This window comes from Gossypium hirsutum, chromosome D12, assembly GCF_007990345.1.
Source record: "Gossypium hirsutum isolate 1008001.06 chromosome D12, Gossypium_hirsutum_v2.1, whole genome shotgun sequence".
Classification (NCBI taxonomy): domain Eukaryota; kingdom Viridiplantae; phylum Streptophyta; class Magnoliopsida; order Malvales; family Malvaceae; genus Gossypium; species Gossypium hirsutum.
This window is the reverse complement of record NC_053448.1, coordinates 38,327,113-38,344,312: the sequence shown is the minus strand read 5'-3', so window position 1 is coordinate 38,344,312 and position 17,200 is coordinate 38,327,113. Positions and strand designations below refer to the sequence as shown.

At 32.1% G+C, this 17,200-nt stretch overlaps 1 protein-coding gene, 1 long non-coding RNA gene and 1 pseudogene across 2 annotated transcripts; 1 reads left to right on the top strand and 2 right to left on the bottom strand.

Annotated features, from left to right (window-relative positions):
- Window positions 1-3,105: 3,105 nt before the first annotated feature.
- LOC121203380 (protein mago nashi homolog) lies at window positions 3,106-10,765 on the bottom strand (annotated as a pseudogene).
- An 831-nt stretch (window positions 10,766-11,596) lies between these two features.
- On the bottom strand, window positions 11,597-15,353 carry LOC107942114 (uncharacterized). Its single transcript, XR_005921598.1, has 3 exons — window positions 14,947-15,353; window positions 12,139-13,778; window positions 11,597-11,916 (listed from the first exon to the last, which is right to left on the bottom strand). It is a non-coding gene; the product is annotated as an uncharacterized lncRNA (long non-coding RNA).
- Window positions 11,928-14,743, top strand: LOC107945568 (2-oxoglutarate-dependent dioxygenase 21, chloroplastic). Its single transcript, XM_016879625.2, has 3 exons — window positions 11,928-12,322; window positions 12,697-12,944; window positions 13,305-14,743. The coding sequence occupies exons 1-3, from the start codon at window positions 12,083-12,085 to the stop codon at window positions 13,873-13,875; spliced, it is 1,059 nt and encodes a 352-aa protein (XP_016735114.2). The 5' UTR covers window positions 11,928-12,082; the 3' UTR covers window positions 13,876-14,743.
- Window positions 15,354-17,200: the final 1,847 nt, after the last annotated feature.

The window sequence follows — 17,200 nt, the reverse complement described above, 5'->3', positions numbered from 1 at the left end:
TTCATGTTGGATATTATTCATAAAGTCCCTTATGAGAGCCCTCGAGGCTCAAATTTCACTTTAGAATCGAATCGGGACTAAATAAAAAACTTAGAGAATTTTTCGCGAAATTTTAAAAATTTTCCAAGGTGCAAGGGACACATGCCTGTGTGGTCAGACCGTGTGAGTGGCACACCCATGTCTTAGGCCGTGTGGTATTTGAAGTAGGGCACACGGCCGTGTCCCTAGCCTGTGTAACTCTCAGACTTGCAATACATTTAAATGCATGGGTCACATGGCCAAGCCACACGCCCGTGTGTCAGGCAGTGTGATCAATTCTGAGCATTCTGTTTTAAAATTTTAAGATACAGGGGACACACGGCTGAGACACATGCCCGTGTGGACAAAATAGGGCTATTTCCAAGCCTTATTCTTCACCCAATTTCACATTCCACCTGTATAAACATTTAAACATATTCAAGAGCCAATTCAAGATATTTAAACCTAGCCAAATTCAAGTCTTATGCATGACATATTAATACCTATGATCAAATGTCCAACTTACCAAGATAGCCTAATATTTATAAACATGTTTTACCAAATACACTGTCATAAACTAATATCCAATATACTTATATGATTTTCCTCATTCACCCCTTTAAACATACTCATCAAGCATATTAAGACTATTTACATAACAAAATATATCATTTAATAGCCATTCCAATGGTTAATTTCAACCAACATTAAATTTCCATCAATGGTAACATTTAACTTATACATGTCATTATTACCAGAATCAGTTTAGTATTTAAATATATACCGAAAAGTCTGGGAGATAGTGTGATGTAGCTCCGACCAGCTTCCAACCTTTACAAGCCTCCGAGTACTATAAAATAGAGGAAATAAGACAGAGTAAGCACCTAATGATTAGTAAGTTCGTATAACGGGAAATTAACTTACCATTTATTTACTTATATAATAAACATGCATAATACATCCAAAATAATTTGACAATTAGCCTAACACATATAACCTCAACAAACATGTTAGTCATGTATTTCATGTGAATAACAAGAACAAGGATGAGCTCATCAGGTATCGAGTTTCTAAGTATTTCATGCATATACAGATAATAGTTTCATTTTGATTTCACATGTTCTCATGTCAGAATTTCACCCGTTGAATCATTTGAAATCTCAATGGATACTTGGGTAGTACACCTGAAGTGTACAATACTATAAATCTGTCAATTCATATCCAGGAGTGCTTTTATGAGCACTTAAACATAAAGCTCTCTCTCAAACACTATAACGGGAAGCTCATTGAGTCTTGTAACGAGAAGCTTATCCGGGCAATATAACGAGAAGCTCACAAAGAGCCTATAACGGGTAGCTCCAAAGTGCAATTAATGGGTAGCTACGAAGAGCAATTAACGGGAATCACCGGATAGCCATATAACGGGAAGTTCAAGCGAGCACTAACAGGAAGCTCACAAAGAGCCTTTAATGAGGCAACTCATGAAGAGCCATATAACGGGAAGCTCATAAGAGTTGCGGTGTGCCCACAACATATGTAGGGTCATAACCGATCGAGATGCTCCGAAGAGCATTTAACGGGAAGCTCGTAAGAAGACTATAACGGAAAGCTTGAGAGGGCTTGTAACGGGACACTCTTTCGAGCTATGGTACGTTCACAACATATGCAAGAGCCTACCATTTCGGAAAACAGAACCCTGTATCCATCAAATTTCATTATCCAAACTGGACTTATTTATTTATCAGGGATTTTCAGTTATGAGATCAATTACAAACACATATATGACATTTACACAATTTACATATTCAACACTCAATATAAGCATATAAATATACACAATTAAGTTACATGAACTTACCTCGACAATTGTTCGTGACTTGTAAACTTCTAATCCGATACTTTTTTTTTCACGATCTAACTCCGTTTTTGATCTATCCGGATCTATACGAGTAAATTTAACATCAATTTAATACAATTTACATTCAATTCAATCCAAGTCATAACTTAGGCAAAATTATTGTTTTACCCCTATACTTTTAATTAATGACGATTTCGCCCCTAAGCTTTGAAAATGAAATTCATGCAATTTAAATCCTTATCCCAATCCTAGATATTTTCATATATACCAATAAAAGCCCAAGAATTCGATGAAATTTTAGAATTTTCCATGAATTCAACAACTTTTCAATTTAATCCCTAAATCATGATTTCATCCAAAATCCTTTAATAAAATACCTTTAAATATCCATCAACATCTCAATTTCATCATCTAATAACTAAAATCATATAAAATTATCAATGGTATCTTCCAAAACTTTCAATAAAATAAAAAAACTAAAAAAATGGTTAGTTAGATCTAATTATAAAAGTTCCAAAACATAAAAAATTCAAGGCAAGAGCAAGAATTAAACTTACATGAAGCAAATATTGAAAAACCAGCTTAAACCCTCTTCAATGGTTGTTTTAGAACTGAAAAATGATGATGAAAATGTCTAGAATTTGAATTTCCCTTTTATTTCACTTAAATTTGGCAATATTTACAATTTTGCCCTTATTTCACATCAATTCCTTGATTTTTCTATGCTTATGCCGCCTCAACCACCCCATATGGGTTCAATTACCCTTTTATTCCTCATTTATTTACTATTTAGGCTATTTAATCATTATTTCTTTAATTAGCAAGTTTTGCCTATTTTTTAATTTAGTCATTTTTAAATAATTAACTACCAAAACATTAAAATTTTCTAACGAAACTTTAATACTACCTTTATGACACCCCGTAAATATTTATAAAAATATTTACGGCTTGGTTTATAAGACCGAGATCTCGATACCTCTTTTCTAAATCACTTAACCTAATAAAGTCTTATAAAACACAAATTACTAATTCAAAAATATTTTAAAAACCACATTTGGCTCGTAAATATTAAATAATAAAAATTTAAGAGCTTATTTGTCGGATTTGGTGGTCTCGAACCACTATTTCTGACATCACTGAAAATCGGGCTATTACAATTAAAGTATCAAAGCAGAAAACAACATTAACAAAAATCAGTAGAAAAGGAGCATGCATCACTAAAAACAAAATCATATTTGTTTCACATTGCAAGGCAGTGAACATGAGAGGCAATAAACAAGCAAGTAGAAGCAGGAAACTAAAGCTATCTTCTCACAATTAATTACACAATGTAAAAGCCAAAAGGGGTTGAAGATGAGACTGAAGAGAATAAAATTGCAGATTGACAATGTAGGTTAACTTACCTGAACCAGATAACAAAATATGCGAAGACCCTCGGGATCCTTACTACTCTGAACATGAACGAGGGAACCCATCTTTGAAGTAGTGAAAGAGATATGCTCATTCCCCATCACAACCTTGAGCTCGAGCTCCTGCCCTCCAGCATGGTCAGGCTCCGCCCAGTTGTTATCATCTTCCTTCATTATCCACCAAAACCAACAGATTTTAATTAAATCAGAAACCATAAACTGAATTTTTTTTGAAAAACTTAAACCCCAATTGAGCATTACAAGCAGAAATTACTATTAATCACACAAGTAACCAATCATCAACTAAAAGAATTAAATCTTTTAACCTTTCATAGAGGAAGTAAATGCCGTTAAGTTTTGATTTATAAGTTATCAAGAAGCAGCAAACCTAGCTGAAAAAAAAGAGGAAGCAATTTGAAAAGCTTAAAGTAATATAGAAAGGAAAAATGGTTACAAAAATTGCAGGCATAATATACCCTAAACCTTGATTTAAACAGAATATTAAGCAAACAATAGAAACAATCCAACAGTCCAATGCAAAATAAAAGGACTAATTTTTTTTTGTGCATCTATAAAACCTAGGCAAAATTTAAGTCCAGAAAGAAAACTAAAAAAAAAGGCAAAGGCAACACAAAGGAAAAGAAAATGGTTAAAAGAAGAAAGAAAGAGATCGGAAAATATGGACATCACATATATAATATATAATATATAATAAAGGTAATTATATGTTATAAATATGTGTAAATACTCTAGTAATTAAGTTCTAATCAAATTCTAATTAATGATGGGCTAATTAGGAATTAGGACTAATAAGCCAAAGTTATAAATATTAGGGTTATGGTCCCCAAATTACACACAATATATTTTTTTCTAATATCTCATCCTTAGAAAAGAGAGAGAAAATATTCTCTGAATTTCTTATGTGCTAATTTAAAAAATTAAATCCCCAAGATCCGAAAAAACTTTAATGAATTCATGGATTCAGGTACGCTTCTGCATCTAGTTTTGTTCTTGATGATTTGACATGACAAATCCTAATTTACAGTTCTAATTTTATATTAGATATTATTTATGGTTCTAACAAGTGGTATCGAAGCCTCGTCATGTTGAATCATTGAGAATGAATTGATTTTCTATTATTTTGGATTGATTCATTTTTCAAATTTTATAAATATGATATTTCAATTATATAATGTTGAATCTTTGAAATTCTAGATAATTTTTTTTAGGTTTTGATTAATTATGATTCAATCTTTTTAGGATTTTTTTTTAATTTGATTTTCATTCAATGTTGAATTTTTCGATTAATATAAATTTATCATGGCTTTTCACTTTCGGTCAGAAAACCTAAACTATATAGGTGTTGGTTTTAAAGGGAAAATCTACTAAATTTTTTTTTTGAATCTTGAAGGAATCAGGGTAAGTTTTAATGGAATTGAAGCCTGATAATTGAATCAGTATTACTTTGGGGTTTTTTTAATGCAATACGCGTGTATATATATATGAAGGTTTTGCTTGTGTTATATATTCTTTGTAATAAAACAAATGAAAATCATATTTGGTTTTGAAGTGCATTGAATGCAGGCTATTTTTTTAGTCGATTATTATATATTTTAAAGAAATCGCATGCATGTATATTTTGAGTATTATTCTTCAATTGCAATAATATGTGTTCAACTATTAGAATCAATTTTTTAATTTTGATTATCTATGGTAATATCTTTGAAATCTATGTTTCGAGTATTAGGAATAATAGATTTGGGTTTTGTTATATTGTTATATGGTGGCTATGAAATTTCATAAGTAGTTGCGCATATGAAGGCTTTTATACAATTTGGGATTCTTTTTATATTTGGTGGTTATGGATTTTTTTTAAAAGTATTTGTGCGTATAAAGAAGTTTTATGATAATGTCTTTAGTCATGAATATAAATTTGAGTTTACATGAAATATGTAAGGCCAGTCAGTATTATTTTCTATTATTATAATTGTGTATATATATTATATGCATATCAATGATTTTGAGGATTAATGTATGATTATAGTTTGTGTGAATATGTGTTTATAACCATTATTCAATAAGATATTTTTTACAGTTTAATTGGTGCAATTAAGTTTTGATGGATATAGTTGAAGTTGTTATTATTATTATTATTATTATTATTATTATTATTATTATTATTTTGCTATGGTTATATATTCAATTTTATGGGTGCTTTGGTGCAATTTCATGTCACCTATATACATATTTAAATAATTTAGTTTTAAGTTTGATTCTATAATATTAGGTTTTGGCATCTTATGGTTCCAAATATTTAGTTAAATTATGTTGATATGGTCTACAATATGAACTATGGGATATGCCAACTATTATGATTTTGTTTTTGAGATTTATTGGCTTAAAAATATTTTTCAAGCATTCATGTGAATATATGTTTAATCATAAATACAACTTTGGATTTACATGGTAAATTCAAGGTAAGTTTTCTATTTGATTTTGAATACATGTATATGTGTGAATTATTTTGGTGTTTTTGTCCATGCCAAAATTATGAATACATGTGCTTGTTAATTATTTGGCTCTGACCCACTACATATTCTGTTTGGTTTTGATATATATGATTTTGGAACAAAAAAAAACCAGTCAAAGAGTAAGGTTTTCGGTTTTTTATTGCATTATTAAGACAATCTTATTTTGGGTTATTTCGAAATCTATAAAGCAATAAAAATAATAGTTTTGACATTTGAATATTGGGTAAATTTTAAATTTGAATATTGGTATGTTTATATATATTTTAAAATAACTTAATTGAAGCAATAAGTCACCAAAGTGATTTTTTTTTGTATAAATTATTTTGTTTTAAAATATAAAAGGTTGTGTGCATGTGACTTAAGTTATGTTAATATTGATCGGCCCAAATGAAGGTTTATAATATTACATGTGCAACTATGGTAATAAACATGTGACAATTATTCGGTTTTACATGTGAGCAATAAATTGGCCCAAAGGAAGATTTATGGTTCGACATGTTCTTATTGTTAATGTTTGATTATTACAGTAATATATCACTTACAAGTTGATATTTTTTCCAAAGATAAAATATTAATGGAATGTTCGATATCTTGAGATGATGTTTACCTTTATTCAAATTATTTTAGTTTAAATTTGAAGTCTTATGTGAGGTTGACTATGGTTTATGATTTATTCAACTATTATTGTATTTGCCAACATCATTGTATGTTGTTTTGGGATAAATATATATACATATATATATTATATTTTAATTTGATTGAAAGATGAAATTAAGAGAAATATTTTGAAACAAATAAATTTAGATTTTGGCTTTAAGTTTTAATTAAGTAAGTCTAATATTTTAAATAGATTAGTTGAAACAAAATGTCGCCAAAGTGACTTCTTTTGTGTAGATTAGTTTATTTAAAATATCAAGATGATTATATGTTTTTGTGATTCATGCATTTATTAATTTACCCAAAGGTAAGTTAATATTTGGCAGAATTTCAACGACATTTGTGGTGATAAATGTGTGACAATTATAATGTACTTTATGTGAGCAATATGTTAGTCCAAAGATTAATTCATTGTTAGACATAATTTATTGTTAATGTTTAATTGCTACAACAAGAGTACCGCTTACTGTTAATATTACTATCCAAAGACTTCATATTAATGTTGTGTTTGGTATCTTAAGATGGGATTAGTCATTATCCTGAATTTATTGTTTACTTATGAATACTGATGTGAGCTTATTTTTATTTATTTTTTGTTCTATATTAAGCTAATTCATCTTCTATTGCCACAATATCTGCTAATATAAATTCTATACCTATACTTAATGGGACTAATTTCAATGAATGGAAAAGACACTTATAGGGCTTGGTTGTATGAACATAGACATTGCACTAAGGGAAGAACAACCCGCACCTCTCACTGCGGAAAACACCCCTTATGTTAAAAGGGATTTTGAGAGGTGGGATCGTTCAAATTGCACGAGTCTAATGATCATGAAGCATAACATTTTAGAAGCCTTTAGGGGCATAGAATCTGAAAAGATTACTCAGGCCAAAATTTTCTTGACGAAATTGAGAAACGTTTTGCTAAAAACGATAAGGTTGAAATGACATCATTTCTGACTTCTTTGATGTTTATAAAGTATAAAGGTCAAGGAATATTTTTGAGATGAGAATTGCAACGTTTTGAGGATATTGAGCTTGGAGGGAGAAATAAGGTTAGAGACATTGCTTTTAAGGAGGAATTGAATTCTAACTCAATTCCTACTATCACTTTAAATTACATTTAGGTTCTCATACCTATCATTGATTAAGAAGTGAATCCAGAACTTCAATAAGATAATGTTGAGCAACTCCCTATTCAAGATGAGGTAATTGTTCCAGAAGAACAAACTCAACAACCTCAAGAACGAATGTCATTAAAAAGGTCCACTAGAGAAAGGGTTATAATGGCTTTAGTGGAATATATTTACCTTAAGCTGCATCAGATGAATATTAAGTTAATGGTTTCTCAATGGTAACATTGATCGTACATTTATATGGTGCAACTAGAAAATTTTGTGTCAGATGATGCAAAGTTAATGATTTGCAAAATAAATAACTTCATCTATGGGCTTAAGCATACTTCTCGTCAATAGTATTACAAATTTTACCAAATGATTATCTCATTTGGTTTAGAGATTAATTTTGTCGATAATTGTATATATCATAAGTTTAGTGGGAGTAAGATTCTATATTTGGTTTTATATGTTAATGACATACTGCTTGTCAATAATAAGTATAGTCTCAATCAATACCCTAAGAATGATTTTGAGATTCCAAAAATGCATAATATTTTTTTACATTTTAGCAGTGGGAAGTCTAATGTATATTCAGGTTTGTATACATTGGAATATTGTGTACAATGTTGGGATGTTAGGCAAATATTTTAAGCAACCTGGTTTGGACCATTGGATAACATCCAAGAGGGTTATAAGGTATTTTCAGGGGTTTTTTTACAAAATTATTATAATAAAAAATAAAAAATAACCAAAATATTATAACTTTTTTTTATTTACCAAAATATTATAATTTTTTTTATTTACCAAAATATACCAAAAACAAAAAACATAAAACATAAAAAAAACCTGACAACAGCCTGATCAGGCCAATCACATTGGCGGCACCAAAGGTGCCAAAGAGATTGGCAGCACCAATGGTGCCAAAGGACTAAAATGTAACTATTTGCAGTTTCAAGGACCTGACATGCAAATTTACCGTTTTTAATTTTGAAAGTGAATTACCGGGGCGCACTAAAATTGAAATGTGGCTAATTGCCTTCTAAGCCCTCCTTATTTATTATTTTCTTTTTATTCCCCTTCAACTCACTTTTTTATTTAATAAACAAGCCCTCAACCTATTTTTGTAGTTAAATAAGCTCTTAATCTATGATTTTTACTCATAAAAGCCCTTTATTTTATTATTAAAGTAAATATATTTTACCTAAAGTAAAGCTATTTAAAAAAGTATAAACTAATTCGCATTTTATGTATTATTTTGGTAATTTGATGAGAATAGTTTATTTAAAAATTTTACTAAATTTGATGAGAATAGTTTATAATTATAATTTATTTTTTCTATTTGGGTTATATTTATGGGTGATCAGCTTTATTATTACTTCTGGTTTTTCAATAAGGCATGTCTGGTATTTCTATTATTATTTTTAATTAAATCTAATATTAGTTAAGTGATAATTAAGATACTTAGAATTCTAATTAAGTAATAACTCTATTTTAATTTAATAAACTATTCTCATTTAACAACTCTATTTTAATTTAATAAACTATTCTGTAAACTATTTTACAGCAGCAGCAGCAATTCACTTTCAAATTTTAAAATGATAATTTGCACGTCAGGTCCTTGAAACTGCAGATAGTTACATTTTAGTCCTTTGGTACCATTGGTGCCGCCAATCACTTTGGCACCTTTGGTGCCGCCAATGTGATTGGCCTGATCAGGGTGCTTTTTGCAGGTTTTTTTTTCTGTTTTTTGTTTTTTTTGTATATTTTGGTAAATAAAAAAATTATAATATTTTGGTAAATAAAAAAAAGTTATAATATTTTGGTTATTTTTTATTTTTTATAATAATTTTGTAAAAAACCCTATTTTCAGAGAACAAAAAATTACATGCTCACATATCCGAGGTCTAATCAATTAGAGATCATCAAGTATACAGACTCCGATTTTGATGGAATATGGATACAAGCTTTTGTCACTAAGGTGCAAATTGTGAAAACAAATTGCAGTCTTTTATTCCAATAGCAACAGGAGCACATCAAAGTCAAAACACATGGACTTTAAGTTCTTGGTTATTAAAGTAAAAGTTCAGAGTGGTTAGGTGCCTATAAAGCATGTTAGGACAAACTCCATGATTACGGATCTGCTTACTAAGGGACTACACCCAAGATTTTTCCTGAGCACGTTGCTCATATGGTTGTAATATCATTTAAGGATATTTGGTTTTAGTGGGAGTTTGTACTTTTAAATGCTTTTATGTTATAGACACATTTTCAGTTATTTCAGTTTACAGATATTAAGTTTATTTTTTGCAGAAATAAAATTTATTTAGTTTAATCACACTCTGGTTTTAGTAAGGTTTGATCTCACTAAGATTTGAGGAGGACAAATTGGAAATAGACATGTTTAGATCATATTGCATGTAATTTCCATGCTATACATCTATACTTGATCTATGTCATTTGGTTGTGTTAATATACGTGATCATGGTTGGATTTAGTTACGATATATGTAACGAAAGTCGCCTTGGTTCTATGTTAACATAATTAATGGACGAGATTGTTCGGAGTACCTTTTGAATATGATAGTAAAATTTTGAGCTCATAAAGATATATAATGACATGTAATTGTAGAGTAATTAGTGTGTATATATATATATATGGTCCAAGTGGGAGATTGTTAGAAAATATTGACATCACATATATAATAAGGGTAATTACATATTATTTATTACCATGATAGGTTAACCTAAATTAAAAGTGATCTAATTTGGTTAAAGTTTTATTAAGTTTTAATTATTAAATAAAATATGTGTAAATACTCTAATAATTAAATTTTAATTTTATATTAGATATTATTTACAGTTCTAACCATCCTTACTTTCGGCGATGATGCGGCGGCATTCCTTGAGAACCGCAGGGATGAGGAAGACCTCCTTGCGGATCATAGTGTCGTTTTTGTAGTTGGAATTGTTAGCATAACAGAGCTTACCGTCTGGCTTGAATTCCAAATCAAAAACTCGTGGCCGAATTTTCCTTTGTGCCCCACGTAGTAACGGAGGTAAAGCTCTCGGCCGTCCTCGGCCGCCATTGTTTCCCACAGATTCTCGACCAAACAGTAGAGTAACGAACTCCTATCGAAGGGAAAATGGATGGGTATTGCCAAATTTACAGGTCTTGGGCATGGGCATGAATGATCCGACCCACCCAGTTCACAGGACGATCTGTGGTGAATCAGGGGTATGGGCAAGAGTGGGTTTATTCATGGCCTCACTCAAAATTGAAGCCCGTGGAGAAAGAAAGAGAAATTGGACAATAAGGATAAGCCTTGACCCAGCAGCAACTGAGAAGTATGGTTCTAGACTAGTCTACCTGTTCTTTACTCTGTTTTTCCATCCAATTTATGGTAAGCTCCTGCTGACTGCTGACTCAACAACTATACAATTAACCTGACCTGGTATTCTGTCTTTTCAGCCACCATCTCTCCCATCAACACCCTCCTCAATTTGCATATGAAACAGATGTGAGTTCACCACTGGCTTTCCCAAATCAGAGGCATGAAATTTGAACGAAATACATCACCTGGTCTGCATGCACAAGTACTGCCCAATAAAAAGCTCCCCTTTTCAGCCAAAACCTGTGGGCAGTTGAAGACATAAGTCTTGTCGGCTTTGACATTGGCTAAAGTCCAAACTGATCCTGAGATTTGCGCACCAATTGTACTAAACAAATTCATGAAGTAAAAATATACTGTTTTTTAGTAGAAACATGGAGTAAAGTCCATTGGAGTGTGAGTTATGGTGCAAGTTATACCAGGTAGAGAAGGGTCTATGTTGTATTCAACAAACAAAAATGACCTGAGACCACCGACTTGCTTGCGGCTCTTCACTCCTAGGCCAATTTTTTCCAGTTGAACTAGTAGAGAAGAAACCGAGGGTTAGTGACGTAATTTCAACATCATCTTCATATTCAAACAAGGTAGACGCAGCAGCATAGAATTGATACAAATTCAATGTTAACTACATCAGTATATCATACCAGCATAAGTTAAAAAATATATAAATATTTTAATTCTTCCACTAGTTTCCACATGAACAAATGCCTCATGTCTGACGTTTAGAAATATGGTGGTATACTAAAAACATCTTCGAGCTCCATAATTGCGTGTGTGTGTGTCACAGCCCCCAAATGTATAGCAACTTTGTTTTCGGTACCCATTCAGGTTTAACATCATAGCGTTTTCGCGTGGGTCCCGCGTTCACCTTTGTCCTTTTCACGCCCTCATGCTTAAAGTTCTTCTGTGGCTTCTCTTGCTATTTTCTTCTTTCCTGCGCATTTATGAACAACACGCAACATATAATGTTTAAGATCACAGCTCCATATCAATATACATTGCAACTGTACATAACCTGATAGTTACGTCTAGCATATAAATAGGAAGAACAGGCTGCTACAACTGATCATTCGCTATTTACTAGCAAAGATATATCAAGTATGGAAGGAGAGGGAGAATGCTCGGATAACCCATTTACTAGTGTAATGACACTTACCAAGATGAGGGTACCTCATGTGCCTCAACGCTATGTTCTTCCTCCATCGCAACGTCCGACCCTTGCACTTGACCTCACCACAACCCTTCCCATTGTAGACCTTTCCACCTTACACCATGCTTCTCAAAGATCTCTAACACTTGATACGATACAAGGCGCCTGTAAGGAACTTGGGTTCTTTCAGGTATCATTCAGGGTTAACAAGTTTAGTTTACTGTAGCCCCAAGTCTACATTAGTGTAACTGTATTTTTTTCAGCATATATAAGATAGATGTTATGAATGTTATTTTGTGTGTTTATCGGTTTAGCATTCCAACTGAATCACACAATATGTATGTGGGTGTATGAGTTTAAATTGAAAAGTTACAGTTATACCATATATACCATATATGTTCTACTTGACACCCCAGACAACAAAGCACAACATCAATATGGGGGATGCTTGCTTACTGAAAAAGCTTCAATACAATTTAATATTACATATAATAGCAAGACATCATAATTCATGCATGCTTATATAATATTGTCCACATAAAAGCACGCACATTTTTTTTTCAGGTGGTTAACCATGGCATCCCTCTCCCCGTCATCCATGACGCCCTTGCTGCTGCAACAGAGTTTTTCAACTTGTCTCTCGAGGAGAAAATGACTCTATTATCAGATAATGTGCATAACCCTGTAAGGTATGGTACCAGTTTGAATCATGCAAGCGATAAAGTTCACTATTGGAGAGACTTCATCAAGCATTACTCCCACCCTATTTCTGATTGGATCCATCTATGGCCTTCAAATCCTCCAAGTTACAAGTAAGCAAGCCATCATTATCTTGGATCTCTTAAATTATTTGTTAGAAGTAATTACCTTCCATCTTAAGGGCAAAATTGGAAACAACACAAGAGGAGCAATTCTGATTGGTACTTCATAAGCATAAGTCTTAAATGTGGCTAAAATTGGCATCTTCTAGGTCTAAGAACTATAATGCATGCCTTCCAAATCTTCCAGAAGGAAGAAACAACAAAAGAGGAAATAGAAAAGACAAATTATAGCTTCTCCTTTTGTCTTTTTTTCTTTTCTGTTGAAGCAACACATGGTTTCCGTTTTTTATGCATTTCCAATCATTCTCAAACTATTGTGATGCATTGACTTTAAACTATTTTTTCCATAAGGGATAAAATGGGAAACTACGCAAAGGCAGTACAAGTGCTACACAAGCAACTGATGGAAGCCATCTTAGAAACTTTAGGATTGAACTTTGGCAACTTACAGAAGGAAATTGAAGAAGGCAATCAACTAATGGCCATCAATTGCTATCCAGCTTGTCCTGAACCAGACCTCACATTAGGTATGCCACCACACTCAGATTACGGAACGCTAACTGTCCTGCTTCAGAGTGGCCCAGGGCTACAGCTACTGGACAACAAGAAGAAATGGCTCTCTGTTCCATTTGTTGAAGGCGCCTTACTAGTCCAATTGGGAGATCAAATAGAAGTGATGAGCAATGGACAGTACAAGAGTGTTGTTCATCAAGTGACTCTTAGCGCGGAGAACAAGCGGCTGTCCATAGCAAGTCTTCACAGTCTACCTATAAACAAGAAAATAGGACCAGCACCAGAGCTTGTGGATGAGCAACATCCTGTCTCCTACAACGAGTTCAGTTTCAGAGATTTTCTTGATTACATCTCAAGCAACGACATTGCAGACAAAAGATTCATTGATTCAATTAAGAAGTCTGTATGAAGGAAAAGCAACAGAGTTTGTGCTCATACATTAGATTTTTTAAAAGGCAAAACGCTACAAATGCTTTTAGCTTTAATCAAATATGTTATCGGGTATTTATGCATATGGTTAGGAGAACATAATACTATTAAGAATAAACTAGCAAAGTGTTTGTGTCCCCACCTCCCTCAACTTGAGTAGCAGAAATCTTTATCTCAAAGCAATAAATTATCCAGGTTTTTGCATCAATATTGGAGTCAGCAGCCACACAGGAGCCATTCAACGAACAAATATTTTATATAAAGTACTCGAATAGGTTTGTTCTTCCATTCCAAGCACAATAGTAGAAAGGTAAGAATGATTCTGCTCTTTTTTGGTATTTGTGTTGCCTCCTGAATTCTAAACACTTGGTAAGTAATAACACGACTCAATTGCAACCTTCAAAGCTTTGCTTGGTAGGAAGGATAGAAACTGAGTATGGATGCAAAAACTTTGAATCTAATGGTTAGATCCCATAACTTCTTTCATCGGATTAAACACTTTTTCTGTTCTTACCCTTCTCTACACTTTTTTCACCAAGCAAAAGCCCAAGGCATTCTAGCAAAGCTGTCCAGATATAAATGTAATTAATAATTTAGTGCTTAGCATATCAAATCATCTCATTTACACTTGGATTTATTTCACAGCATTTTTAGCAATCATTGTTCAATAATCTATCCTAATCTATAATTGGAGTTCAATTGCCACTCTTATCTTAGTCCCAAATTTAAAAAAAAAAAAACCTACTATTTCTATCTCCAATTTTCATCATATTCAGTTTTTTTTTCTCCATTGGTTGGAATCCAATCAGCTCGTTTACTTACTAAATTACTTTCTGAATCCATCTCCACTATTCCTTTTCCACAAACTCCTAATTAAGGAGATAATCGCATAATGTGAAGCACAAACGAGCCTAAAACAAACACTAGGGAGATTGGATTTTTCTCATGTATAATCCAAATTTTACCACAACTTAACAAATTAATCTGAACCACTTACAAAACATGTTGAATCAATAATAAAAAATTGAGGTCTAAAATTCAAATCACTTACTCATACATCAAACGCGCTCAAAATCACCCCCATTTTTCCCCCTTATGATTCCGGCGAAGCTCTCTGTTTACTCCGTTTCCTCCTTTGTCCGTACAGTCGGAGGAAAACATTTTTTTTAACAGCTGTTTTCTAAGCTCATACGTTTTTTTTATTTTTAAATTAAAATTATTATTTTACGTTCCATGGATTTCATAACACGATGACACGTGTTATCGGTCAAGTACTTGAGGTCGTGTGTATACACGTTAGTCATCGAAAATAGCTGGTTTAGATTTGGTGTGGGGCCCACCGCAGAATTTCGCTCATAAATAAAGCGCCACGTGTCGAATGGTGATGTGGCATGATCCACGTTGAGGAAAATGAGGAGATCAATATTTGATGTTTTTTCCAGATAAATTTCACGTAATTATGAAAAACTAACTTACAAATAACATGACGTAATATTTACGTGTCATTGCCGTCAGCTTCCTTTCTGAAATTTGCTACCGTGGCTCCAAACTTTTACAATTTTGCATCTACCTCCTTTTTTCAAACGAGGGGACCAATGCCAATAATAAAAAATATTAAATTATTCCCTTTGTTTTTTTTAAGTATAGTCTACAAAGTTGTCTCACTTTATTCATCAATAAAATATAAAATTATTTATATAGTGATGAATTAGAAAATTTGATTTATTTAAATGAACTGAAATTTTGTTAATTGAATTAGCCAAACAAAAAAAAATAAACTAAAATAATTTCGATTAATTCAGCCAATTTTCGATTAATCAAATAAAATTACACCAAAATCCAAAATATTTTATAGAGACATAACATTTCAGGCTGATAAAGAAAAATATATACAAATTTACATAAAATTATGTTACACTCAAAGCACCATTTTGTTGTTATCCTAAGGCTCAGTTTGGATGAGCGGCATGTTTACCTGTGACTAGTGTAAAAATAACGGTAGTGGTGCGATTAGATACTGTAGCGTGAAACAAAAAATAAATTAAACGCACTGCACCGCACCCAATCATCCATTCAAACCCCACCTAATTGAGGGACAAAAAATAATAGATTGACCCTTTTTCATAGTGTCATTAGTATATACAAATTAATAACGTTGTTAACAACCATTATTAAGATAATCACATGATTTTTTTTGGTTGATTTCTCATAGTAAAAATTCATTTCATTACTTTAAAACCAAATGTTATTAATTTTGACCTGTAGATGTGCTAAGTTAAGTCTAATTAAATCAAAAGGATTAAATCCAAAATTTCTATATAATAGAGGGACTAAAACCTCAATTAGACCAATATTTTTTACATTAACATTAACCAACCCAACTTGGCACATCATATGCTAACTTCAGCTGCATCATGACTTACTCGCTCATAAATTCCACTTGTAAGTATGGTAGAAGTGTTAGTATAGTGCATCAGGACTTACTTTCTATGTCAAGTGGTAGTATTCTTATTCACCAATATCATATAAATGTTTGGGTTTCAACCTTATTAAAGTCAAAATGTTAAAATATTCTGACAAATTTCGAGAATTTATTGAGGCTCCCTACGAAGTAGGGAGACAAAATCTGAGATAAACAGGCACATAAATACCTTGGGCACAAAACAAGACCCGAGAAGAAGATAATACCTTCGTGATTCAAGACCAGCTCCCTTCAATTGAATTATTTTTAGTAAAAAAATAAAATAAGATGGGACTATTACATTAAAGCATAACTTAGCATCATTGATTGAAAAAACTCTTAAAAAATGATTCATTCCTCATTAGCAACCTTCAAATTCTTTAAACCTTGTAATAAAAATGGATTCGTTTAACCAGAAAATGCCCTTCACAGTTTTTTAGTTGCTTCCACTGTAAAAAAAATAAGGAGATAAAGGTTTTTGGTTACCTGGTTTCTCAAGTCCAGTTAGCATAGAAGATGATGAATCAATGTTTTATAGAGCTGGCCTGAGTGACACAGGGAAATTAGCATGAGCAAATAAATTTGCCTCAGAAAATAGAGCAAAATTGCAATGATTGAAACTAAAAGGAAAAACTTTTTTACACGATTCCTACCCATTTAAATTAGAGGATACTACGTATTTAAGCATGCTTGAAACCACGTCCTACGATCATGATCATTTATTAGCTCATCCATGCAGGAGATCCAGTGCAATTCAGACAAAGCACAAAAAAGTGAAAAACAAAGCCTTAAATGGGAAACATGCAACGAAAGAAATCCCACATTCATCCCAAATTCAGACAGT

Bases quoted from the DNA above. Each gene is read 5' to 3' on its own strand.
- LOC107945568 (XM_016879625.2), top strand. From the start codon at position 12,083: ATGGAAGGAGAGGGAGAATGCTCGGATAACCCATTTACTAGTGTAATG. The intron at 12,323-12,696 runs GTATCATTCAGG...TTTTTTTTTCAG, and splicing joins AGGAACTTGGGTTCTTTCAG to GTGGTTAACCATGGCATCCC. The intron at 12,945-13,304 runs GTAAGCAAGCCA...TTTTTCCATAAG, and splicing joins TCAAATCCTCCAAGTTACAA to GGATAAAATGGGAAACTACG.